This window comes from Oncorhynchus mykiss, chromosome 18 (genome assembly GCF_057628025.1).
Source record: "Oncorhynchus mykiss isolate SJ-2025 chromosome 18, ASM5762802v1, whole genome shotgun sequence".
In the NCBI taxonomy this organism is placed as follows: Eukaryota; Metazoa; Chordata; class Actinopteri; order Salmoniformes; family Salmonidae; genus Oncorhynchus; species Oncorhynchus mykiss.
In genome coordinates, this window is record NC_143039.1 from 66,939,025 (window position 1) to 66,951,811 (window position 12,787).

The following is a 12,787-nucleotide window of genomic DNA, read 5'->3' on the forward strand; positions in this document are numbered from 1 at the left end:
AGGCCATTTAGAGAAGTGTACGGGTAAACGACGTTCTCAGATTTACATGTATTATTTAACTCAACGAAACCTGTTTTTTATATAATACAATCATTAATATTTTCATTGTATATTGTTTTGTTTGCACATGTTTCTTTCTTTCTAAAAAAACACCTTCCCAAAAACCAAAGCGTAGTGTTCTTTCATTGGTCAATGCCAATGCCAATCAAATCCAAACTTCACCAACAACAACTCAACACAGAGGTCGGTCTTGTGAAGAGCATTCGTGAATTCTGGAATATTTTTGCTTGTTAAAAGTTTAGGTGATGCAAAGACATTCGGCACTGTTCAGGAATGTGACTGTGTTTCATTGACAATTGTTTTGAATAATGTCAATTTAACGCATTGATATTGCCCTTGGTGGCTAGCATTAGCCAGCTAGCTAGCGTCTTTACGTCTGAGACACTGGAGCGTGCTGCTGGTGAAGAGAAAGGGCATCCTGGCTGACAACAATCGGACTGTCTCGGGACTTCAATTTTAATTTGTTGCAACTATGAAGTTAACGCAGTTTTTGCTAAAGAACAGCTCCATACCGAAACAAGCACTAGTGGATAGGTTTTCCAAGTTCTCACCTTCGCCGCTGTCAATGAAACAATTCATAGACTTTGGTAAGTTTTCATCCCTGTCCTGTCATAATAACATAGCTAAACATTACAATAGTGTTCAAAAATGTAGCTAGCTAGCTAAACGTTACAATGACGTCACTGTGCAACATTGTAGCTTGCCTAACGTTAATTCTGAGTCCATAGCAGCTACGTGCAAAACAAGTGCCACTGGTTGCATAGTGAAAGTAGGGTAGCTAAGTAACTGACAGCTGTCAGTGTTCCCAGAGTACTGCAGTAGGTGTCCTCTCTGATCACTCTCTGCTGAAGCGTTGACAAACGTTATTGTATTCAATTGTATCATGATATTGGGGGGTATGGCTGCATTCACAACAATGGAGATGGCACCCATTGTATTGCCTCTCTCCTGACAATAGATTGTTTACGGCTAGCTGCGAGACGAAACAATGTCTCGTTACAGGACTAAGCAACGTATTATAATGCGATAGATACCATGCAAAGGTATCCATCAAATGTAAAGCAGAGACTGTGATATTGAATCAAATCCCTCGTGACACTCACGGCCACTGTTAGTTAGATTCAGTTCTAACAAGTCACTAAAAGGGGGAAATTAAAACCTTACTCCCTATCATGCTTTTCTGCTAGATAGCACTTGGTCCTGTTCTTAGGTGAAAACGTGACGTAATCCTTCTGCCAAAACAAACCAGTTCAATGTCTTCACATTGTCTTAAACATTTACACAGCAGTGTGTGTACTGTATGACGCCCTGTCTTGAGATTTCCAGTCAGTAGCTTGTCCCTGAGACTGAAACAGGGAGGGACTACCTGACCTGGTCCAATGAGAAAACAACGTTTTTGTTTTCCATTGCAAAACGTTTTGCTGTGGTGTGCGCCTAATGAGAACAACCCAGATGTGTTCCTGTGTCATGCGACTGCAGGCTCAGCCAATGCCTGTGAGAAGACGTCCTTTGTGTTCCTGCGTCAGGAGCTTCCTGTCCGGCTGGCCAACATCATGAAGGAGATCGACTTCCTCCCTGACAAGCTTCTCAGCACCCCCTCACTACAGCTGCTACAGAGCTGGTAAATACAGCTGTAGCTTATACATCTCTATATCTCAGTGAATCTGTGCACCCCCTTACTACAGCAGCGGCTACATCACCTATTATGAACCTTGACCCTAATTTCACTGAATATTGGCCAATCCCCCTCCAGGCTGCAGACACACACCTCACCTACACAAGCTGCATGAGTGTAGTACATAGTGAGATGTAGAGGATGTACTATGTAGATGAGTCCAATCCCATTCCATGCTAAAGAAACTACTTAATTTCATCGTGTAGCTGTGTGTGTGTGTGGAATAGTTACCTTACCACTGATGTAGGGTCACGGCACAGGTCAGATATTTTAGCATCCCTTGAAAGGACTAGGAGTAGAATAACTTAGTTCCTGGAAGGGTGTCTTCTAGCAAAAGCGTAAATATTCTTGATCTCCTTGACCCCTCCTTATATTTTACTGAGTACTGTGTGCTCCTCCTTAAGAGAGCTGACCCAACTGTAAACATTACACTGATTCATGTATTCAGTAGGACCGTTTGTATAGAATGTGGAGAATTGGATCACTCCCAGAGTATATCTTTCCCCTTAGTTACTCCATCCATTTATTTTACCAGGCAAATCAATTAAGAACAAATTCTTATTTACAATGACTGCCTGGCAAGAGGCAAGAGGCCTCCTGTTGGGATTAAAACATACAGATCTGTTTGTACCTTTTAGCCAACTCTCTGCTACAGTATGTTTGTTCCTTCATAGTTGTCAGAAATGATTATTGAACTGGTACGCTGCTCTCGGCGAAACGTGTATGATCAAACCAATCAAATGTATTTTATAAAGCCGGTTTTACATCAGCAGTTGTAAAATGTCTTATCTTGAAGAGCCATTTACTGTAGGTGATATTGCCTATCCCGACAGAGCCAATAGGATGTTATTATCCTGGCAACCATAACAGTGCATAGACTATCTTACTGAACTACTCTGCCCTAGTGAGGGGTATGGGGGATGAGAGCGTTATGGGGGTCTCAAATCAAAGCACCACGTCCCTTAAACGGAGTGGTACATCTCATTTCTAGGGATGAGATGCAGGCCTACCCTGCCAAGTAGCCTTCAGCCTTCGTCTCATATCTCTGTCTGTCAGGCAGGCTGCACAGGTGTACACAGACACATGCTTACACACACACAATAACATACTCACTTTACACACTCATACAAATGGATTTTGTGTTGTAGATGTAGTGGCCTGAGGGCACACATTTAATGTGTTGTGAAATCTGTTATGAATGTAATGTTTTTAAAATTATATAAACTGCCTTTAATTTGCTGGACCCCAGGAAGAGTAGCTGCTGCCTTTGCAGGAACTAATGGGGATCCTTAATAAATACAAAATACTGGGACGATGTGGGCTGGAACACCATGTATCCTCAGTGGTACAGGGGCCGTGCGCGACGTTGTTTGACGATCATCAGAAGTGTAGCCTAGAAAAATGGAGGACTACAATGTGCATCAAGTCTTTATTAGTGATAGTCAGAGATATTTTGTCAGTTAAAATGGGTACTTGCAAATATGTTCTCTTATTGAAACGGAATACTTTCCCAAAAATAAATGGAGTTGATTGCTGAGTGCTAGGCCTCTGAAGGAATTGTTTAGGCTATCTTCTAGTTAGGGAAAACCATCAGCTAACTAGAGTGTAATGTCAGGGAAAGCACAGCACAGTTGAAACTCTGAACTAGGCCAATAACTATCAGTGTCTCTCTGATAGGTGGCCAGTACAGAACCCTATGTTCCAGCTTTATTATCAATGTAATGATATGGTAGATATATATTTCCAAAGTTAGCATTCTGCGTCATCGCTACTCTATTAGGGGTTATGTTCCGCTTTGGGCCGTGGGGTTTTTCCATCCACAATATTGATTTGGCACCATTTATTTGACTTGGCTAGTGGTAGAGTAGTGGCCTGAGGGCAACAACAAACGTTACAGTTAAACTTTGTAATTCAAGCTAGTTAGCCGTAGTTGTATCTGTTATGTAGCTTATGCAGCAGCTGTGTTAATAAAGTGGGAGGGTTCAAGGTCAGTTGGTGGACAAAGAGGGTTTGAAAACAGTCAGCCACTGATCTCTCACCTAGCTTCCAGACTCAATCTGCACGTCACTGAAGTCGGGACAATTTAGCCTACAGCCTCTTAACTAGGCCATAATAGTGGCTCCTCTGAACAAGCTAGTAGGCTAATAAGTAAGCTACTGAAAGGCCTAGTGTTAACGTGTTAGGCCTGCTTCCACTAGGTCAGAAGTGTTTAGTGTGTGCTGTACAGAGAATATTCACGTTTTGAGAGGTTGAAAATGGTGAGGAATGTTTCAACATCAGAAGGAACATAACTGCCCAAACGGCACTCTATTCCCCAGGGCTCATAGGGCTCTGGTCAAAAGTAGTGCACTATATAGGGAATAGGTTGCCATTTGGGATGCATAATAGGCCTATCTCCAGCCACAAGTAGCCCTAGTTATTGTAGCATGTATAAATACCCCCATGTGGTTTTCACGATCACCACGAGAGTCGGAGTCCGTTCCAAAATAGAAGTCTGAGATTTTTAAAGGTGGAACTCCAGGAGTCAAGTGATTTGCTAAAGGAAATAAGTGATCTTTGCCCTGGTTTCTACACATACCTTTAGTTTCTTCCACCATGGGACTGAAATAAGGTTTAAAGAAGCACTCATAAACCTTTCATTATGCCTATGTAATTCATAAGCAAATGTCGTGCTACACTCCCAAGCATTTTGCTTATAAATACTCTTTATGAATGCTCTGTAAAGCCTACGAATACTCTTTATGAATGCCCAACAAGGCCTTTATAAATGTAGTTTAAAGTAGTAGTATTGTTTCCCTGTGTAAACTAGCCTGTCTTCTGTGATCTATTCCTACAGGTATGCAACAAGTCTGATGGAGCTTGTGGGCTTCCTGGAGAAAGATCCTGATAATAAAACGATCCTAAAGAAGTAAGTCAATTACACAGTCATATCCAGCAGATAGGCCTACATCTCATTAGATGGACTCTTCAAAGTGAGTCATAGTTAATTCAGGTAAGGAAAGATAACATTTCTCTAATCTCTGCCTAATAATAGCTACCTCTTCTAACTGAATAATAGATTATGGTTTTAATCTTGATCTGAAATGGAAGGGGATATGATGGATTACCACGTCCACCATACCTCTGCTGCTGCTGAATTAGATCAATCATATTTTGAGCTGGTAGCAACCTCGCAGATGTTAGTGAGTTAATGACTATAGCTACTTTGTTTATACCCAGAGGGAAAATTAGGATTGCAGACTATTGAAAAAGAATGTGTGGAATTGTGAACTTTCGACCCAGCCTTTGCCCTGTCTCCTCAGGTTCACTGAGACGCTGGTGAACGTCAGGAACCGTCACAACAACGTGGTCCCCACCATGGCCCAGGGCGTAGTGGAGTACAAGGAGGCTTTCGGCTCTGACCCTGTGACCAATCAGAACGTCCAATACTTCCTGGATCGCTTCTACATGAGCCGCATCTCCACCCGCATGCTGATGAACCAGCACTGTCAGTAACTATACTACATATATACTATACTACACTACATATATACTATACTACATATATACTATACTACAGTCGTGGCCAAAAGTTGAGAATGACACACATTCATTTTCAAAGTCTGCTGCCTCAGTTTGTATGATGGCAATTTGCATATACTCCAGAATGTTAAGAAGAGTGATCAGATGAATTGCAATTAATTGCAAAGTCCCTCTTTGCCATGCAAATGAACTGAATCCCCCCCCCAAAAAATTCCACTGCATTTCAGCCCTGCCACCAATGGACCAGCTGTCATCATGTCAGTGATTCTCTTGTTAACACAGGTGTGAGTGTTGACTAGGACAAGGCTGGACAATCACTCTGTCATGCTGATTGAGTTCGAAAAACAGACTGGAAGCTTCAAAAGGAGGGTGGTGATTGGAATCATTGTTCTTCCTCTGTCAAACATGGTTACCTGCAAGGAAACACGTGCCGTCATCATTGCTTTGCAGAAAAATGGCTTCACAGGCAAGGATATTGCTGCCAGTAAGATTGTACCTAAATCAACCATTTATCGGATCATCAAGAACTTCAAGGAGAGCGGTTCAATTGTTGTGAAGAAGGATTCAGGGCGCCCAAGAAATTTCAGCAAGCGCCAGGACCGTCTCCTAAAGTTGATTCAGCTGCGGGATCGGGGCACCACCAGTACAGAGCTTGCTCAGGAATGGCAGCAGGCAGGTGTGAGTGCATCCTCATGCAAAGTGAGGCAAAGACTTTTGGAGGATGGCCTGGTGTGAAGAAGGGCAGTAAAGAAGCCACTTCTCTCCAGGAAAAACATCAGGGACAGACTGATATTTGCAAAAGGTACAGGGATTGGACTGCTGAGGACTGGGGTAAAGTCATTTTCTCTGATGAATCCCCTTTCCGATTGTTTGGGGCATCCGTAAAAGAGCTTGTCCGGAGAAGACAAGGTGAGCGCTACCATCAGTCCTGTGTCATGCCAACATTAAAGCATCCTGAGACCATTCATGTGTGGGGTTGCTTCTCAGCCAAGAGAGTGGGCTCACTCACAATTTTGCCTAAGAACACAGCCATGAATAAATAATGGTACCAACACATTCTCCGAGAGCAACTTCTCCCAACCATCCAGGAACAGTTTGGTGATGAAAAATGCATTTTCCAGCATGATGGAGCTCCTTGCCATAAGGCAAAAGTGATAACTAAGTGGCTCGGGGAACAAAACATCGATATTTTGGGTCCATGGCCAGGAAACTCCCCAGACCTTAATCCCATTGAGAACTTGTGGTCAATCCTCAAGAGGCGGGTGGACAAACAAAAACCCACAAATTCTGACAAACTCCAAGCATTGATGATGCAAGAATGGGCTGCCATCAGTCAGGATGTGGCCCAGAAGTTAATTGACAGCATGACAGGGCGGATTGCAGAGGTCTTGAAAAAGAAGGGTCAACACTGCAAATATTGACTCTTTGCATCAACTTCATGTAATTGTCAATAAAAGCCTTTGACACTTATGAAATGCTTGTAATTATACTTCAGTATTCAATAGTAACATCTGACAATAATATCTAAAGACACTAAGGCAGCAGACTTTGTGAATATGAATATTTATGTCATTCTCAAAACTTTTGGCCACGACTGTACATCACCATGCTCCTGAACCAGCACTAGTCACAGTAGGGCTGCGTACACAAAATACATGCAGCATGCAAGTGTAGTTACCCAATGAGTCTGAATTTGTTGTTATGTACCTCTTCAGCTCTCATCTTTGATGGAAGTGCCAACCCCGCCCATCCCAAGCACATTGGCACCATCGACCCCGACTGTGATGTGACAGAGGTGGTAAAAGGTGCTGTCCCTCATCAGCTACACACAGAGACAGACCCACACACAGAGGCAGACCCACGCACGCACACAGAGGCAGACCCACGCACGCACACAGAGGCAGACCCACGCACGCACACAGAGGCAGACCCACGCACGCACACAGAGGCAGACCCACGCACGCACACAGAGGCAGACCCACGCACGCACACAGAGGCAGACCCACGCACAGAGGCAGACCCACGCACAGAGGCAGACCCACGCACAGAGGCAGACCCACGCACAGAGGCAGACCCACGCACAGAGGCAGACCCACGCACAGAGGCAGACCCACGCACAGAGGCAGACCCACGCACAGAGGCAGACCCACGCACAGAGGCAGACCCACGCACAGAGGCAGACCCACGCACAGAGGCAGACCCACGCACAGAGGCAGACCCACGCACAGAGGCAGACCCACGCACAGAGGCAGACCCACGCACAGAGGCAGAGACCCGCGCACAGAGACAGAGACCCACACACAGAGACTTTTCTCCTTGATCTGCACAGTTTCACATTTATTCTCATAATAAGAATATAACTAAATGATGTGTAATCGTAATGCCTTTTAAACAGAGGCAGACTGTTCTTCACCCACCTATTTCAACATGTCTCTGTGTAGTTTTAGTTGAGCTACTCTCTGTAGTCACTGTACATTAGCTGTTATGGTGACTAGATTGAAAGTCAGTGGTGTTAAACCAAGTTAATTTACCCAAAGGGTAAGTTCCTTCTCCCTTAATCTGACGTCAGCTCCCATTCCTCACTAACCCACAGATCTCCAACCTTATCAGTGACTGCAACCATGCGATTGATTGCCTTTCCTTTACTCAGTGCATTCCTCTGGTTCATATCCAGCCTTAATTGACCCCACCCTATACATTGTTCATACAGATAACCATTAACTTCTGGTGTATAAACCAGACTGTGGCCCTTCTCATTTCTGTAGGATACCTGATAATTAACAATATTTCAGGTTTAGACGTCAGAATAACAGCTAATCACCATAATGGCTAATCAGTGGTCATTAGCTGTTATGGTAACTAGATTGAAAGTCAGTGTTTTCCTCCTGTGCTACAGTCCTTGTCTTTGTTTTGACTGTTTCATCCCCAGATGCCTTCGATAGTTCCAAGATGCTCTGTGAGCAGTACTACCTGACCTCGCCAGAGATTGACATCACACAAGTCAACGGTAAATCGCATTCTATACAGGGTTATAGACCTGGCTTCTGGAAGGTATTTGTTTTCCTTCAAATATTTCAGCTGCGCTTGGTTGAGCTGGCCTGGCTCAATTGACCCAATAGAATAGTCCCAGAAGTGCAACCTGGCCCAACTGACACTGTTGATGAGCTTTTTCAAACACACAAAGTATTTGAAAGATTGTAAATACTATTTGGAGCCAAGTCTGTTTGATACAACATTGCACCAAGGGAAGGGAGAAGGACCAGAGCAGCTTGAAGACATTTTTTGTTCTCCTATTTCCAAATAGTACCATTTGGTTTGCAAGTGAGTTTTAGGCCGGGGTTGTTAGAGAAGATTAGGTTTACAGAAACGATTTGTGAGGTTGTATTTGCATTGTCAGTTGTTTGGCTAGGTTTGATTTGACTTTCTCTGCCCGTGGGTTGAGTATTCTTCATCTCTCATTCAATTCCTCTAGTCTACTCAATTCGGGGCGCAATTTGCAAAGTGTGTGTGTTTGTGTGTGGCTAGCTTGTGTGAGTGGTGTTAGGAGATATTTAGCTGAACCATTTTTAGCAATGAACTCTGTTGCTTTAGTTGAACAGCGTACGACGACTGTTTACTCTCAGCTAGGGTTGTCAGGAGCCATATCTATAGAGAACCATTATTTCATACACCTCACTTACTCAGGTATGAATATTCACTTCTGTGTATTGTCCTGAGTTTAAAAACACGTTTAAAAACTGTGCAGGTCTAGGTTATACACTGAGTGTACAAAACATTAGGAACACCTTCCTACTATTGAGTTGCAACCCCTTTTTTTCAGAACAGCCTCAATATGTCGGGGCATGGACTCTACAAGGTGTTGAGAGCGTTCCACAGGGATGCTGGCTCACGTTGACGCCAATGCATAGTTGTGATAATTTGGCAGGATGTCTTTTTAATTTGGTGGACTATTCTTGATACACACGGGAAACTGATGAATGTGATAGCTTTCATAGCTTTCACCTGGTCAGTTTTCCATGGAAAAAGCAGGTGTTTTTAATGTTTTGTACACTCAGTGTGTGTTTTATGAACAGGACAATAGCACCACTTGACAGGTCAAACCATGACTTTGATAAATGTTTTATTGTAGGTAGAGGGAAATGATAATCATTGCTAAAACAAGAACAGAGCCAGACATCATTTGGTGCCCAAACTTTCAAAATGCGCCTGCCATAAAATATCAATGGGCTGCACAGTCTAGCCTACGTCTGATGCATTACAGGGGGTGTGGACAGTCACATCAGGCATAATGAGTCATCCATGTTATCCAATGTTATCCATCAGCCTCTTATCTCTCCAGTCAGCAGCGGAACAGAACAGCAACAAGCCCCTTGCTACAGGCTTAGTCTTGTCGCAGGGCATATTTCTCCTCTCTCAAGTCTAACTCTCAGTAACAAACCTCCGTTCACCCACATTCAGCTGTTTAACAGTCACCATGTTACATAAGCCTTAAAAAAGCAAAACGATGTCTATTCATGGGTTTAGTTGGTCATCCCCAGCCTCATCCCCAGGCTATAGGCTATCAGAAGTGTCTGGGGATGTGATTACGTTGGTAGAATAGTAAACTATGTGTTTCATAGTGACTATTGAGTTCAGTTGTGCATTTGCAATAAGAAGGGAACGTTGTTTTTGTTTCTAGTAACTTCTATCCTCAGTTGTGTATGTAATACATTTGCAATAAGAAGGGAACGTTGTTTTTGTTTCTAGTAACTTCTATCCTCAGTTGTGTATGTAATGCATTTGCAATAAGAAGGGAACGTTGTTTTTGTTTCTAGTAACTTCTATCCTCAGTTGTGTATGTAATACATTTGCAATAAGAAGGGAACGTTGTTTTTGTTTCTAGTAACTTCTATCCTCAGTTGTGTATGTAATACATTTGCAATAAGAAGGGAACGTTGTTTTTGTTTCTAGTAACTTCTATCCTCAGTTGTGTATGTAATACATTTGCAATAAGAAGGGAACGTTGTTTTTGTTTCTAGTAACTTCTATCCTCAGTTGTGTATGTAATACATTTGCAATAAGAAGGGAACGTTGTTTTTGTTTCTAGTAACTTCTATCCTCAGTTGTGTATGTAATACATTTGCAATAAGAAGGGAACGTTGTTTTTGTTTCTAGTAACTTCTATCCTCAGTTGTGTATGTAATACATTTGCAATAAGAAGGGCAAGTTGTTTTTGTTTCTAGTAACTTCTATCGTCAGTTGTGTATGTAATACATTTGCAATAAGAAGGGCAAGTTGTTTTTGTTTCTAGTAACTTCTATGGTCAGTTGTGTATGTAATACATTTGCAGTCATGTTTGGTTTGGAGTAATGCTCAGTTTTTCCTCAGCCAAAGGTCCTGACCAGCCTCTTCGTATTGTCTATGTGCCTTCCCATCTCTACCACATGCTGTTTGAGCTCTTCAAGGTACACCAAACATTTACCTTCTACTGTATAAACATTTCATTACATGTGTGAGGGTGACTACGGCAGACACTACTACACACGATTCAATTACATTAAGCTCAATCTGATTTATATTACTTTTCCTCAAGCAATGTTTGTTTTGTTTCCAGAACGCCATGAGAGCAACAGTGGAGACTCATGAAATGGCCCTGCATCTCCCGCCGGTCAAAGTTCGAGTCTCACTGGGCAGTGAGGACCTGACAATCAAGGTAAACACAGGCTCAGAGTATTCACCCTTACAATGAATGATACGCATTGTGCTCATTGCAGTACATTGACTTATTTTTAAATGAAAAGTTTAATAGTCACAGGAGTAATTAGAGACATTACATTTGAAATGTCTATATTCTTTTGGAACGTCTGTGTGTAAAGTTTACTGTTAATTTTAGTTTTTCCACCTTTGTTTATTATCTACTTCAGTTGCGTTGGCAATGTTACCATGTTTCCCATGCTAATAAAGCCATTGAATTGAGTACAGTGAAAACATTCAGCTCTGAGCCCCAAAAATATACATTTGTTCAAAAGTAGTGTATGCCCATCCAACACAAATAAATAATGCATATTATAATAATAATGTAGAAGCCTGTACAGTTTAATGTGTATGAATACATAGTACCATAGATTTCCTCCCGTGGTTGTTCTGTAGGTCCTATGCCATGATATTTGGGGAGACAACAGGAAGATCAGCGAGTGGGACAGAGCTGTAACGTTGTTGGTGTTGTTTCTAGATATCAGATCGAGGTGGAGGAGTTCCCCTGAGGAAGATAGAGCGTTTGTTCAGCTACATGTACTCCACCGCCCCCAGCCCCGTCGATATTGACAACTCACGCAACGCTCCACTGGTGAGACCCTGTCCTGATGCCACTGAACATTAAAGATTTTCCTGGCAGTCAGGTTAATAAGTCAGATTTAATACATTGGAGCACAACATTCGGTAGGGCATGATCTATGACTGCAGTTTGATCACATGTTAGAGGCATGCACGCCTGTTTATTTTATTTCAGCTCAAATGTAAATCGTGATCCTTTTATACTGACTAAAGTGTAAACTGCAAGCGAACACGGTTGTAAATTAGCAGAATTACAAACTGGACCAGTCATATGTTGCACAAGGTTTAAAGTGTAACTGAATGCTTGTCTACTACAGTACTGTGACAGTCCGTTCAGAGTGAGTTTAACCCTTTGTGTCCCTGGCTCTCTGAAGGCTGGTTTCGGCTACGGTCTTCCCATCTCCCGTCTCTATGCCAAGTACTTCCAGGGAGACCTGCAGCTCTACTCCATGGAGGGATATGGGACGTCAGCTGTCATCTACCTGAAGGTAACACTTCTACGAATGGAATGTGTTACTTCAACAGTTGTCTTATTCTAGATAATTGAACCTCTAAACCAGGGTTCCCCCATTTTGGCCCTCAATTTGTATTTATTTTTGCTCAGAAAACGTACAATTTTCATTGTTGGACATAAGACGGCAGTTATTTTATTTTGGAAAACTGTACCCAAGTATTCCCAAGCCTAATAGAGAGATACGTGATCGTATACAAATGTAAGAAATGTTTGAAATTATCATGTTTTTGTCAAATATCTGTTTGGCCTTCTTGTGGTCAAATTGAGTCTACAAATGATTTGTAATTGTGTTCCGGCCCCCGACCATCCGCTCACGGAAAAATGGTCCCACGGCTGAATAAAGTTGGTTATCCCTGCTCTATACAATGTTGTTCAATGTCTGAAATAAGTATGTAAAGGTTCATTCTCTGAATGGTGGAAGACTAACGTGACCAGCATGTGATATAAATAGAGCCTTGTCCTCATAATAGTCAGAATCTGTTGCAACAGGAGGGAATGTGTAGGATAATGAGCAGCAGTATTTCCGGTGTTTGGGTTTTTGTCACTGGTTATTTGGACGTATCAGGATTTGACGAAGGCGTGCTTAGACGGACTGTGTTTTGCGAGGGTGGAGACTTCGCAAATCAGAACTCCCAATATCTAACACGGATGGACCCAGAACTAAATCACCTAGCTCACCAAATTCCGTGAGATTTTAGTTTTGA

At 42.5% G+C, this 12,787-nt stretch overlaps 2 protein-coding genes across 3 annotated transcripts in view; one reads left to right on the forward strand and one right to left on the reverse strand.

Moving 5' to 3' along the window:
• Nucleotides 1-12,787, forward strand: part of pdk4 (pyruvate dehydrogenase kinase, isozyme 4) — a 17,730-nt gene continuing 4,943 nt past the window's right edge. The window contains exons 1-10 of the mRNA XM_021572634.3: nt 1-647; nt 1,540-1,681; nt 4,572-4,643; nt 5,038-5,222; nt 6,973-7,062; nt 8,187-8,264; nt 10,625-10,701; nt 10,851-10,949; nt 11,469-11,582; nt 11,944-12,057. Coding sequence (XP_021428309.1) covers nt 533-647; nt 1,540-1,681; nt 4,572-4,643; nt 5,038-5,222; nt 6,973-7,062; nt 8,187-8,264; nt 10,625-10,701; nt 10,851-10,949; nt 11,469-11,582; nt 11,944-12,057 — 1,086 coding nt within the window. The 5' untranslated portion in view covers nt 1-532. The remainder of the gene's footprint in view (nt 648-1,539; nt 1,682-4,571; nt 4,644-5,037; nt 5,223-6,972; nt 7,063-8,186; nt 8,265-10,624; nt 10,702-10,850; nt 10,950-11,468; nt 11,583-11,943; nt 12,058-12,787) is intronic.
• The window catches only part of asb4 (ankyrin repeat and SOCS box containing 4), a 25,179-nt gene continuing 23,708 nt past the window's right edge, over nt 11,317-12,787 (reverse strand). For both annotated transcript variants that reach the window (XM_036953400.2, XM_036953399.2), the window contains one exon: nt 11,317-11,495. In XM_036953400.2, the coding sequence (XP_036809295.2) occupies nt 11,472-11,495 (24 nt within the window). In that variant the 3' untranslated portion in view covers nt 11,317-11,471. The remainder of the gene's footprint in view (nt 11,496-12,787) is intronic.